General features: G+C 33.6%; 1 protein-coding gene across 12 annotated transcripts in view; it reads right to left on the bottom strand.

Annotated features, from left to right (window-relative positions):
• Nucleotides 1-396: 396 nt before the first annotated feature.
• Nucleotides 397-13529, bottom strand: part of LOC144967051 (ADP-ribosylation factor GTPase-activating protein 2-like) — a 37338-nt gene continuing 24205 nt past the window's right edge. For 4 of the 12 annotated variants that reach the window (XR_013644312.1, XR_013644314.1, XR_013644313.1 and 1 more), the window contains 3 exons: nucleotides 12991-13197; nucleotides 8679-9370; nucleotides 397-3439 (listed from right to left, as the gene is read on the bottom strand). Coding sequence is in view for 8 of the 12 variants with exons in the window: in XM_078903830.1 (XP_078759956.1) it covers nucleotides 3425-3439; nucleotides 12991-13197 (222 nt within the window). In the remaining 4 variants the exon portion in view is untranslated. Of the gene's footprint in view, nucleotides 3440-8678; nucleotides 9371-11060; nucleotides 11089-12990; nucleotides 13198-13529 lie in introns of all 12 variants that reach the window. The other 8 variants (XM_078903826.1, XM_078903831.1, XM_078903828.1 and 5 more) reach the window with 3 other exon arrangements.

Below are 13529 nucleotides of genomic sequence, written 5' to 3'. Positions count from 1 at the left end.
GGGATCTCATCAAACTGACAGTCTCCTCCAGGCAAATGATCCCAGATAGGTATGTACGGTCTCTGAAAGAAGATCATAAAGCGACTAGAGAAAAAGGACAACAGATAGTTAGCAAGAATCAACCCAGCCAGTCAACAAGAGGAAAAAAACTTGGGACTGAAAACATTTCACTTTCACACGTGTGTGTAGGAATTGAAAAAAATCTGATGTTTTATGAGGAATACCAAAAAAAATGAAAGGACATGGTTTAGAAATCTAAAGACATACTTATCAAAATTAATAGTGAAAATAAATTCAATGCCAAATTTTGTGCTTACACTATACTTATCAATGAGTTTATACCCTTGATCAAAATGTCAACACAAACCATTTTTTTGTGTGTATTTTTTTTGGGGGGGGGGGGGGGGGGGGTGGGGGGGGGGTAGGAGGGTCTGGTTTTTTAAATTCCATTCTCATGAAAACCCCTAACCAAAAATGTCTATATATTTCTCTTTGCCTATAAATTCTAATTTTCTGGAAAGCATGTCTACGTTAAAATTAAAGAACATCACTCATAAAAGTACTTCTTTTCAAATGTCAGACAACCATGATTTTGATTTAAAAGGTCTCTTTTCTAATTGCCTAAGATGGGAGATCCATTCTTAAAAACATGTTGGAGATTAATTACAAAATGTAAGAGCTAAGAACACACAACACACATCTGAAACGGCGACACCACTTTCATTGTTTGGGGCAAGATGGACGAGTGGATAAGGCATTGAAATTACACCAGTGGGACCCGATTTCGAGCTCAACTGTTACCATCTCATTTTTCCCTTTGAGCAAGAAGGAACATAGCCCACTATAGTCTTGCCCACTTTGCAGAGGAGCTGCCCTGCGGCTGATGCCTGTGTCAACTCAGTCTATTTAATAATAAATAATAATGGTATAGATTTATAGTGCGCCAAACAGCCCTTCATCAGGAGGGCTCTGGGCGCATAACATAGATTAAGTCCTAACACAGAACACGAACAACGCTAATTATACATATAATCAAAAGAAAGCCTGTCGGAATAAGAATGTCTTCAATCGACGCTTGAATTCCTCTAGTGAAGACGAAGAACGTATCTCTAGTGGTAGTAAATTCCACAACCTTGGACCAGAATGCTGAAAGGCACGTTCACCAGCCTTCATTCGACAGCAGGGTGTTTTCAATAGACACATAGACAGTACAGATGAATTTCCCTTGGGAAGATTGGAGATATTTACTCATTCATTTTTCTTCCATCCATCTCAGTAACAAGACAATAATATGTAACATTCAGAGTACCAGAGCCTTGAATCAATCAATGGATGGATAACAAGAAATGTAAATTCCCAAATTATCACATTAAAAGCAATGAACAAAAAAATATCATGGACAAATCATGATTATTTATGCCAAAGCGACCAACCCATTCTTTTGGTTGTCTCCGCTATAGGGTTTACTAATCTTTTTTTGTGTAAATGCTGCTGCTCGAAGCTCGAAGAAATAAATAATAATGTGAAGTTGAATGTAAGCTTCAACTTCACGTTATTATTTATTACTAATTTTTTGTTGGGCATTTGGGTAGGAAGGTGGCAGGAAGCAGAGGTGAAGTGGGGGAAAAGGGATTCATTTTTCCACTCTTCTTTTACTGAAGGAGGGAGAGAAGACCTTCTTTGTATTTTATTGTATGATCATTTTGTTTCTTTTTTTAAGTCACTCTGACAACAAAGTTGCAGTATATTTTTTTCTTCATTTAAAATTTTTTACACAAGACTTTATGGAAAGGCAGATCAATGCAATCACAAATGAGTCAAGATTAGGATTCTTGTTTTGTTTTTGTTTTTAAGGGTTTTACGGCGCTTGCAACACATTTAGGTTATATCAGCGCCAGTAAAAAGGAAGAAAATGGGACAGTAAAAAGTTCTAGAATTACAATTAAAGCATCCAAGAAAAAGTAAGACAAAGGGGAACTGGGAACAAATAGGGATCAGATGTAGATTCCAAGAGCACACCATCAATGTTCTTAGTTTGAGATCACCAATAAGTCTCATCCGGACACAAGCACGGCCCCACTAAGAGGAATACACTCAAATGCTTACATTATAAATTAGAACAAATAGAATAATACATAACAGAGAGATGATTTACAAGGAAAAAAATATCATCTCCCAAAACAATAACTATGCATTCGACTGTTTCCCTCCCAGCCAGGACCCCGACCGGGGCCAGGACAAAACCAAGCAATCTCATTCCAAGACAAAGACAGAATGCAAGTTGGAAAACAGATATAGGGGGATAGAAGACACAATAAGTACCTCCCTGCCCACTATGGGAGGTAGGAACCCCACCCAGAGATTAGGATTCAATTCTACTTACACAAAGATCGCCCTGGAATAGGCCAATTTCAACAGTAAATTATTTACAGCTGACATTTTTCTCATAAAAATAGACCCACCATCACCTTTGTGCCACAACGATGCTCACCTTCATTCTTAATCAGCCATTCACTTTTTTAGCTCAGTTACCGAAGGGCTAGAGCTCAGGTGGTCGCTGGTTCGGATAAGTAAGTAAGTAAGCTCAGTTACCTATTCTAATAATTGGCAAAATCATAAATCATGATAACAGTTGTAAGATCTACAAATCCGTTTTCCTATCACAGACCACTGGATCATTGTGTTGAGCATTAACTCTTTCCTTACCAACCATTTTCAGGATTTTCTCCAAAACTTCACATCAAACTAATAGCAGTAACGTTCTTGTGATCCATAATTTATTTACCAAAACATGCTCTACAACACACTGTTCATTTTCTTTAAATTTTATGATGTACAAAAGAAATTTGAATAAGAAAAAAATTGGTTGTATCGTAACGAATGTGACAATTTCCCTATAGGTGGTAAGGAGAGGGTTAAAGAGTGTCTATGAATATCCAAAACAAAACAACAATGTTATGTAATATCAAATCTGAGTAAGGAATCTTATAAATTACAATGAAGAATACAGAATTACAGAAGGTAATTATAATCAATCAATAAAAATAATAATCTAACTTGATATAACTTATAAAAACCTCTAATGTCAATCAAACAATACCAGAAATCAAATTATTGCAATGTGGAAATGAAATGAAACAAATTATCATTTTTAAATTTTTTTTGTAATGGAGTCGAATCATATTGCTGCAACTATACATTATAACATATCAATTTCATACGTTGTATACGTTTAAATAACGGCGGACAGACTACAGAGCAACCAGTTCCATTTTCCTTGACAATGGCTGTTTGGCAGGCAGGCATCATGGGATTGAAAAAGGCAGACACGATGACTTAAATCCATGACTTCAATAGGAATAGACGACATAACACATGGCTGACACAGACGACAACGACGACAACAAAACCAACCAAGTCCCAATCATCCATAGCGATCCTGAAAATAAAAATAAAACATTCTATAAAACCATGTTTGGAGAAAGAAGTTCATCGATCCAGTTGACCAAATGAAAAAAAAAAAATTTTTAATAGCTTTGATTATTCTATAATTTGACCTAAGACATCACAAATGAAAACTACACAATAAATTATTAAGGCTGTGAGAAAAAGTCACATGCGTGCAGAACATTATAAAAATTTGAAGATTTTAATTATTCTTAAGAACTATTGTAACAATGACATAACTAACAACCAGGCCTGGTAACAAACAAAAAATCTGTAAATTTCCTTGAGAAAAAAAAAATAAAAATTTCACACAAAAATCTGTTAGAACCCAAAATTGGATGAGTTCTTGTCTTGTGTCATGAATTTTCAATTCAAATTAAAACGTTTGAGATGTAATTCCATGTACTTCATACGGTATAATAATTGACAATTTTTCAAAGGAATTCATATTATTTAATAACTTTTTCCTTTAAAATTGTGGTTTAAAAAAAAAAAAAGGAAGAAAGAAAAAAAAGTTTTGGTGCCACAGAACAATAACTTTAGCAATTTGAAGCGTTACATATAAACTGGCAAGGAGAGATTGGTTTGTTATAAAGTAACTTGTGGATGCCTACCATTATATCCACGCTGAAAACTACGAAACTTTACAATAACAAGTAGGCAGGTCTGTTTTTAGTTTTAGTCAACCCACAGAAAGTGATAAGAACGAAATCCTTCCACTGTTTTTCAAAAAAGCTTTTAATATTAGTGTCTTTTTGTGTTGAATATTTTTTTTTTTTAATTGGCATAGTGTAAGCAGCAGGATAACTAAAGTAAGAGCTTGCTCTGCCACCATGTTTAGGATCATAGCAAAATAGAGGATAAAAGTATAACAAAGACATATAACATCAATTTAATACCGTCCACTTATATCACTTATAATATCATGATGGTAGCAATAAATAAAATTGGTGGTAATATGAGGGGGATGGGGAGGGGAAATGGAAGGGAGGGTGTTATTTAATGAGGGCTCCTTCAATTTTAATGAGTTAGTCTGATTTAAATATTGACAAATGAAGAAATAAAGTTAAAGCATAAACAGATGCAACTTCTAGAACTGTCATGTTATTATGGTCAACAACGCGAAAGGATACAGAAATTATTTGAAAAAATTATTTGAAATTGACAGATTAATATTTTGAAATCATACTTGTAAACAGATATCAATCATGTGCTCATGTTTTTCCTCCAATTCAAAGAAATTAAATAACATTAAAATAACTTGTATCTAAGTTTCAGGTATGATATGAAACAGTAACCTTCATGCAAAGTGTTGTATTTGACCAATACCTTGCTATGACAATACACTAATAATAATATGATCCTCATAATAAGTGGAAGGGGGAGGAGGGAGAGAGGAAGGCCCATCCACAGATTTACTAAATAATGAAGTATGATAACATGTCATGTAATGACACAGATGTGCTAAATCGTATCTGTCATTGACAATGTCCATGATTGACAATGTCCATGACAGATGTCATCATATGTCTTTTATGTTTTTAAAGGTTTTAATGTGCTTGCAGTTCAGATAATATGTCATAAAACTTTCACTCCACCAAAGGGCCATTTGTTACAATATGTGACCACCGTATCAAAGCGGTATTATGTCGGGATCCACTCGGTAAGGCAAATTGAATTCATAGCCACAAATATCCAACTTGGGTTTAATTTCTGTACGTTATGGTGGAGTATAAAGACTATTTCTTGCATTGCAAAAACTTCTAAGGTCCAATTTCTCATAATTTTATCTCTAAATTCACTTTTTGGGGTCTGAATCCTCCCGACATAATACCGTTTTGAGACGGAGGGTCACATATATAAATTCATCTATTATCTGCCTTCTATTTCTGATATCTTTATGAACACCCAAAACCAGTATAAAAAGAATATCAATAAAAGACATAATTATGACTTTAACGAAGAAATAGATGACATCACTCAGGTCTTTGTTATTGTTTTTTGCCATCCGTATTTATGAGTAGTTCTCACTAAACTGTATTAACCTGACTATAAACATTCATGGTTACACACAATTCTGTGTGTTGGCCCGTTTTACTTCCGGATGGCAATGTTATGAGCTTCTTAGCCAAGCGCATACTATCTATCTATAAAATGGAAGAAATTTAAATACAACCATACCACTATCATTTAAATACTACAAACTTTAATGTTTTGAAATGTGTAATCAATTTCCTTTCTAAATTTAGAAACTTTTATTATTTTTAGGGTGAGCTATAACCAGTTTTCTTTTATTTCCTACTCATTTTCTTAATTTCCCTCTCTTATCCTTTCATTTGTATTTTTTTGTTTCCACAGCACCCTTGGTCATTTACAATATCATTTACGTTTATTTACATTAGGCAATAAATGACCCCCCCCCCCTCACCCCCTTACACATCAACGACTTATAATCGTACTATTTAAACAGTGCTCGGCTTACATAATTTTCTAGCATTTATTACTAATGTACAACGATGAGCAATCAAAATTCTATTGTCAATATGTCTTTAACAAATTGAAAATCTTGTAACACAATTAAATTGATAGCAAAATTCTAAAATCTATGTTGCATATATTATCATTAACAGACCGACCCTAATGCTCAAATAATGTAAATCACAAAAAACGAGGGGTACTGTTGGCTGCATTGAAAACTGTGAGATACCATCAATAAGGATGCCCAGGATATCAAAATTGAGAAAAACAGTACAGGTGAAACGTACTTATGACAGACCTGCCAACCTTCTCAGGATGAAAAGTGTATTCTATGACCCTAAAAAGTTTATTTTTTAGCAAAAAAAGTGTATTTTGTTTGCACATGTGGAAAAAAAAGTGCGCACTATACACAAATTTATATAAAAGCTAAAACCAAACCCAAATCAAAATAAACTCTGATCGTCATCATTCAAGCAATCTCCAGTGATTACAAAAATTATCGATTTATCGAGAAACTAAAACTCAATGACCATTTTAAATTAGTATAAGGCTCAGAAATTGCAATATCAAAGGATATTGCTTGCAAGACACTCAAGGAAATGACCAACAGTTGGTGTACGACATGTGTGTATCAATGCATCAAATGTATCATCAACATCATTCACATCACATATCTTTAAAAAATCCTACTAAATCCTTTGGAATCGTATCCGCGTATTTGGGTCCAAAAGTCATACTAAAATACGCGAAATCGTACTGGTTGGCAAGTCTGTTATGATATATATCAAAAGTGACAAAATTAAGTACTGCTACCCTTTAACTTTTGGAATTTAGGGGGAAAATCAATCCAAGTAGCCATCATCACCTTTACCATATTTGATGCAATATCTTCCTATAAGCCTTTAAAATTCACAGTAAAACGTCCTTAAAATCAATGGGTAAATATAACAATCGTCAAATAGAATAGAATGAAAGCTTCAATTTGATTAACGCAGACAGATACGTGGCCACTTCAGGTTTACCCTATGTCAATCAACAACACATGATGAATGTAAAATGTTATTCATTTACATTTCATTAGGGTTTTTATTCCAATTAATTTAATTTTACTATAGGACACAATTTAAAAAATCAATTGCAAGCCTTTTATATAAAAAAAAAGTTTGTTTTTTATTTCTATTCACACTTCCTTACTAAGGACCACTCTATTTCCTATCTCATCATTAATTTCTTTATTCGTCTCAACAATGCCATCCTCTATATCTCAACCATCTTAAAAGTGTTTTATTCATTGTGTTTTGTTGACAAAGGGGAAACCCCAAACGTCACACCATCCTTCTTCATTAATTAAATTGACGGTTCATTCCATGTGAATAATATCATTTATATTTCTTCGAGCTAAAGCAGCAACGTTTGCTATAAATCAATGAGAGAAATGTGATCCCTTGGTAAACAAAATGTCTATGTAGAATAATCTGACAAACAGACCTCCGGTGTGAGCTTCAGTCAATCACAAATTAAAATGCGATATGTAGAATATTTCCCAAGGAGCAGAACAGAATTCAATCTACATTACAGTTGCTGACAGACCATATCTCACTTTCTTATAGTTATCAAACCTTGCCATCAGCCCTCCCCCTCTCTCTGTGCGGCTATGTGGTCTTGTGGTATGACACTCGCTTTCGGATTGGAAGGTCCTGGGTTAGAGCCTCGCGCTTGGCGCATAGTTGAATCCTTGGATAAGGCTCTTTACTCACTTTCTCTCACCGTACTCAGGTGTAAAATGAGTACCTGGTCGTTAACAGCGTTGTCTTTGTCCGTAAAATTGTAATATCGCCTCACAGGTGGCATGTCCCGTCCTCCATGTTAAATGTTGCTGTTGACCAGGGACCCCTTGTAAAGCGCTTTGAGCACATTTCAATTTCTCCCCAGCCAGCAAACCCTCCAGCTATTTTATGTTGCAATTCACACAATTTTGCTACCTTTTAAAATTCAATTTTCATAAATAAAGTTTATTGTATCTTATTGGGTATATACACTCAGGTCAGCAATAGCTTCAAGATCACAACTGATGAACAGCAGAAACTTTTAATGCACCCAAGAAATGAAATTCATGTCTTTGTTTCTAGACTTTCTAGCAACCTTGATAGAAAAATGAAAGCACAATTATTTCTTTTGCCACAAGCTTAGCAAACTGCTATTTGTAACACAATGAACAATAAAATACCACATTAAATTTCCAAAAAGTTGTAAAAGGTGAAAAATTAGCAACTCATTTCAATGGCGTTTCAACTACTATATTAGTTCGAGTTAAAGAAAATTGATTCGTAAATACAAAGAATGATCGAAATCTAAAAGCTCTTGACAAGAGAACAAGAAAGCAATTATTGTAAACAATCACAGCAAGAAACAACAATGTCAGCAGGTGAAATAAACTCAATTAATCCCTACTAAAAAAAAAACAAATTTAGTAAAACGTTTAACATAGGAATATATAATGTGAGAGATTTTTTTTTAAAAACAAAAAAAACTTTTATAATCTTCAAAGTTCTAAGCACAGAACAACAAACATGTAAAACACTTTGCAAAAATAATTGTGCTCTTTAAATTCATTAAACAATTTCTGTAAACATTAGCAATAAGATGTGGTGTAAGTTTATTGCACTTCGCTGACCGTGTCTTGTTTTGAGTAAGAAAAAACATCTTTTGCAGGTAAGAAAAACAATGAGAGATAAGTGCACATGCTCTCCTACCATCATGCTCTCCACAAATTCTGGAGGGCAGCTTTCTCGTGAAAGAAAAAGAACCAGGATCACAGTAATGGAATATCTTATTGTAGAAATGAAGATAACAGGTGAAAGACAGGAGAAAGTAGGAGATATGGTGAGGGGAGAGGAAGAACGCAGTCATTGACATTGATGATGATGATGATGATGATGATGATGATTGATGAAAAAGAAGATGGTGATGTCGACATGAAAGAAGAGGGGTATGTTTTCTCACAGTCAAGCAACAAAAATCTAAATCAAAGTAAAGAATGAAATTCACACTAGTTTGGGGTTAAAAGATATTTCCTGTGAGGATCTTAATTTTAAACTTTACGATAACACGGTGATTTATCTATGATCTTACCAAATTTTAAAAATAATATCTATCATTTTTTAACTGTAGGACGTGCCCTTTTCTCTGAATCCTTTAAGTATTTGCAAAATAACAATTCGAAAATAATTTTGATAAATACAATTACTCTTCTATTTTACATGAAAGCATACTTTTCACCTAAGTGAGATATTTATAAACTTTATTATATAATGTTTTTAAAGAAAGAAAGAAGAAAAAAAAAATAGCGAGAGAGAGAAGAAAAAAAAAGAGAGATAGAGAGAGAGAGTACGGAGGATGAGAAAACTGCCCAATCCAGATGAGGTTAAAAGTCATCTCCCCAATCCTGAAATAAAAATATCACAAAACAAAATTCCTGTCAAACATATTCACAAACCAAATAAAACAACAAAAATAATAATAATGCTTTGATTTTCAGGGCTTCAGAACAATATTTTAGATTGCTACAACGTGCAATGCAATGCAATGCCAGTACAGAAGCAGTGGTGAAAAGGAACAGGATCAGGGAAGTAAGTACATCACGCAAAATTCCTAATCATATTTTTTTTTTCTTAAGAAAGCAGGGGAAGATAATCAAGATAACAGTAAAAATACAAGTAATTAAAAAAAATATAAAAAATTTTAACTTAAAAAAGCAAAAGTCCATGAGCACCTGGTATACGCAAGTTACCAAAGCTTAAAAGTGCATCAAAAATTACAAGCTGCCGTCTTTAAAGATAAGACACAGGGTTTATTTTTTATCCCTTAACACCTTATGATATAAATTTTATCTTTTACGCCGTCTTTAAAGATAAGACCACAGCGTTTATTTTTATCCCTTACTTAACCCCTCATGATATAAAGTTTATTTTTTACGCCGCCTTTAAAGATAAGACACAACGTTTATTTTTATCCCTTACTTAACCCCTCATGATATAAATTTTATCTTTTACGCCGTCTTTAAAGATAAGACCACAGCGTTTATTTTTATCCCTTACTTAACCCCTCATGATATAAAGTTTATTTTTTACGCCGCCTTTAAAGATAAGACACAACGTTTATTTTTATCCCTTACTTAACCCCTCATGATATAAATTTTATCTTTAACGCCATCTTTAAAGATAAGACACAGCGCTTATTTTTATCCCTTACTTAACCCCTCATGATATAAATTTTATCTTTTTTACTTAATGTATTCCAAATGTCCGCTAAAGCTAAGGTAGAAAAGTGGTCGGACTATATTTGGTTTTCTCAGATCAGTGGAATGTTAAGGTCATATAATACATAAAACAAAAATTGACATCATAATAAAAACAGATTCTAAAATCAATTTAATGGTAGGAGACAAATCATATGATGTTTTTCGAGCTGTTGATTCATGTAACTGTCTTGGTAATCTATAAATTAAATAAATGTGTATTTTTTGGTAAAAAAAACAAACATTTGTTTTTTTATTATAGGAAAAAGACAAGTTACTTTTGTTTTATCTTTTTTTTTAAGCACTAGATTTAAGCTTAAACATATCCAAATTTACAAAATGTCATGTTCTCTCTCTCTTTATATATATATATATATATGTATATATATACACACACATGTATTTTGTAAACCAGTGAGCAACTCTCTAAACCTATGTTGCCACTGACTACATCATGAATGTAAACATTTTAAAAAGCTTAACTCCACAGCATTATTTTTGCTGAAAACAAAAAGGCCGCAAAATACGAGAAATGGTCATTTCCAATTATTCGGGGTGACATAGGGAGAAATAATCTTTATTCATCCATTTTAATAAAAGAGTATCAGTAATCATTTCATGAACAGGTATGAGTCACCAAATATTAACCTTTTCTCATTATTTCCCCCCCTAATCTACCATGTGTTTTGGAAATGGTCATTTCTGCTTGAAACAAAATCAGTCACCAAAACAAAAGGTGGAGGGGAATAGTTGACCAATATTCACAATTCCTTTGATTATATAATTTTAGAAAGAAATAAAAGCAAATAGTTCCAGCCATTTTATAATTGAAACCTACCACTAATCATAATGTTGATTTACTTTCTCTGTGAAGAAAAACATAATTGGTTTTCCTCACTTATTTCAATATCATGTGGAGAATACTACTCAATAAATAACACTTTCACCGGCATTGCATAAGCATTTACTGTCTTTTATCATATTAATACACTACGAATGATGATTTGCATGCTGATAAATTCAGATTACATGAACAATTTTATAGGAGGAATAATATAATTGCATGAACGGTTACAGCTTTCGGTTAACTGTGATATTTGTTTCCTGTTTCAGGTCTCTACCCTACCAGTAACTCTTGTATATTATTTTCGTAAACAATCTCAAAATGCTGATGTCGACATTCACATTAAATACTGATGGTATTAATATTCGTTTTTAGTCATGGGATTGTTACCTTGCATCATTCCAGAACAATTAAGTATTTTCTATTTAGCAAAGCTCTGCTTCATATAGAAAAACAATGGTCCCCATGGTCAAAATCTATCTAGAAAACCTAGTAACCATTTCTACTATAACTACAACCATCACATTGAATAATAAAATTTGATACAGTGCAAACGGTTGATTATAACAATTGATGCAACATAGAATATATTTCCCACACAATTTGCAACATTTCACTCAAATTCCATTGAAATTATGAAAGATGACAAGTAACCTTCAATGAAATATTCTGAAGGTTTCCGATTTATAAAATATCTTGTAAATGGCTTTTCAACAACAAAATATTTTAAATTTTAGATATAATTCTGAGAAAGCAAAAGTACTGATAGACTGATAGACCTAGTTTTTTTGTTTTTTTCTTCAAACTGCAGGGTCAAAATTTATTCATGTCATAAAAGATCACAACATTTTTTAAAATCATCACATTGATTGTGATGGAACAATATTATTCTTTAAAAAATCAGTTCGCATTGTTGTCACCTTTGTTGTTCAGATAAATTTATAATAAAATGCACAACAAGTGAAAGAGGGTAACAAAAACAAACAAGAAATTGTAACCAGAGATCTCAATCTAGTTATAAATTAATCAAGGTGAACCATAACATAAATTTAAAATCCAATGACCAACGATGTCACTCTTTCGTTGTAAGAAATTAATTGATTCAGTTCATCTAAATCTTAAGGAAACAGTGCTGATGGTGACAAAAAGGGAAAAAGGAGGAAAAGTATGAATGGTTTTCTTTACGCCACATGCTTACTTCACTAACCCCCACTTTTAGAGCTATTGAGATGGTGATAAACTACTCTAGCTATCTTCTAGATAGTGGGGGAAACTGCACCAGTTCCACTACACATCAAATCTCTCAAAGCCAGAAAATTTGATTTGAGGAAAATGTCATTTTTTTTAAAGGAGGAAATTCCTCCTCTGACACAAAAATCGCGGATTTCCGCGGAACAAAGGAAAACCATCAGCACTGAGGAAAGGCAAATCAATTTTAACTCAAATCTCATAAATTGGGACTCCAAATTCAATTTTCAGACTCTGGTTCACAAAGACAAAATACCAGACAGAGTTCAGTGCTGATGGTGCCAAAAACTGAAAAGGGAGGAAAATTTTGAATGATTGCCTTTAAGCCCCATTAATTTTACAGCATTCATCCCCCCCCCCACCCCCCCTTCACGCACACATGCACACATTTTTAGAGCAATTGAGATGATAGACTATCATTGATACTCTAGCTAACTTCTAAAGAGTGGGAAACTGCACCTATTTGAGGGAAATATAACTTTTAAAAAAAGAGGAAATTCCTCCTCTGACTCAAAAATCGCGGATTTCCGCGGATCCGAGGAAAACCATCAGCATTGAAAGTTAATGGGTCACATTTGCTAACTTGGTTATGAGGGGTTTTAATTTTCATTCCTTAAAGAAAACTACAACATAAAAATTAGAAGCTTAATTAACATTTTGTCTACTAGCTACCAACCTGTAAACTTGACATGACCCCGTTTGCTAAATTGGACAGTTTGCCAGCGACTTTGGTGACTCCTTGCTTGACGCCATCTTTGATGTCCTGGAAGTCTGGCGCGTTGGCGTTGTAGGTGGGAGGTTTTCGACTGGTGCGGCCAAAGTAGTCGTCGCTTGAAATAGACGAGGAGCCTTGAAGTCTGGAAAGGTTTTGCTTTGCTTCAAACTGTAAGGTGATCAATGAAATTAAAATTGAAAATAAAATTGATGAGCTCTGGTAAAGACATGATTAATTCCCTTTCAAGATTTTGAGAAAACGGTAGGGGCTGCCTGAAGCCGGTGATCTTAAAATACTAACAAAGAGTGAAAATGGAGAGGCTTCGTTTTGTTCCCATATGAAGACTCTCCATTTTCACTCTTTCGTTAGTACCTTTCAAGATTTTAAAAGCAAAACACTATAACCTTCTTGCTCATCACAAAATGGCGCATATCAATCAACACATAGTTTTGTGTGTTGGTATGTTATATCTGCTGTGCGTATATTTATTACCTAAATAC

This window comes from Berghia stephanieae, chromosome 3, assembly GCF_034508935.2.
Source record: "Berghia stephanieae isolate SIO BIC M18660-M18661 chromosome 3, UCSD_Bste_1.3, whole genome shotgun sequence".
Classification (NCBI taxonomy): Eukaryota; Metazoa; Mollusca; class Gastropoda; order Nudibranchia; family Aeolidiidae; genus Berghia; species Berghia stephanieae.
The sequence above is the reverse complement of the archived record's forward strand: the minus strand, read 5'-3'. Positions and strand labels throughout refer to the sequence as shown.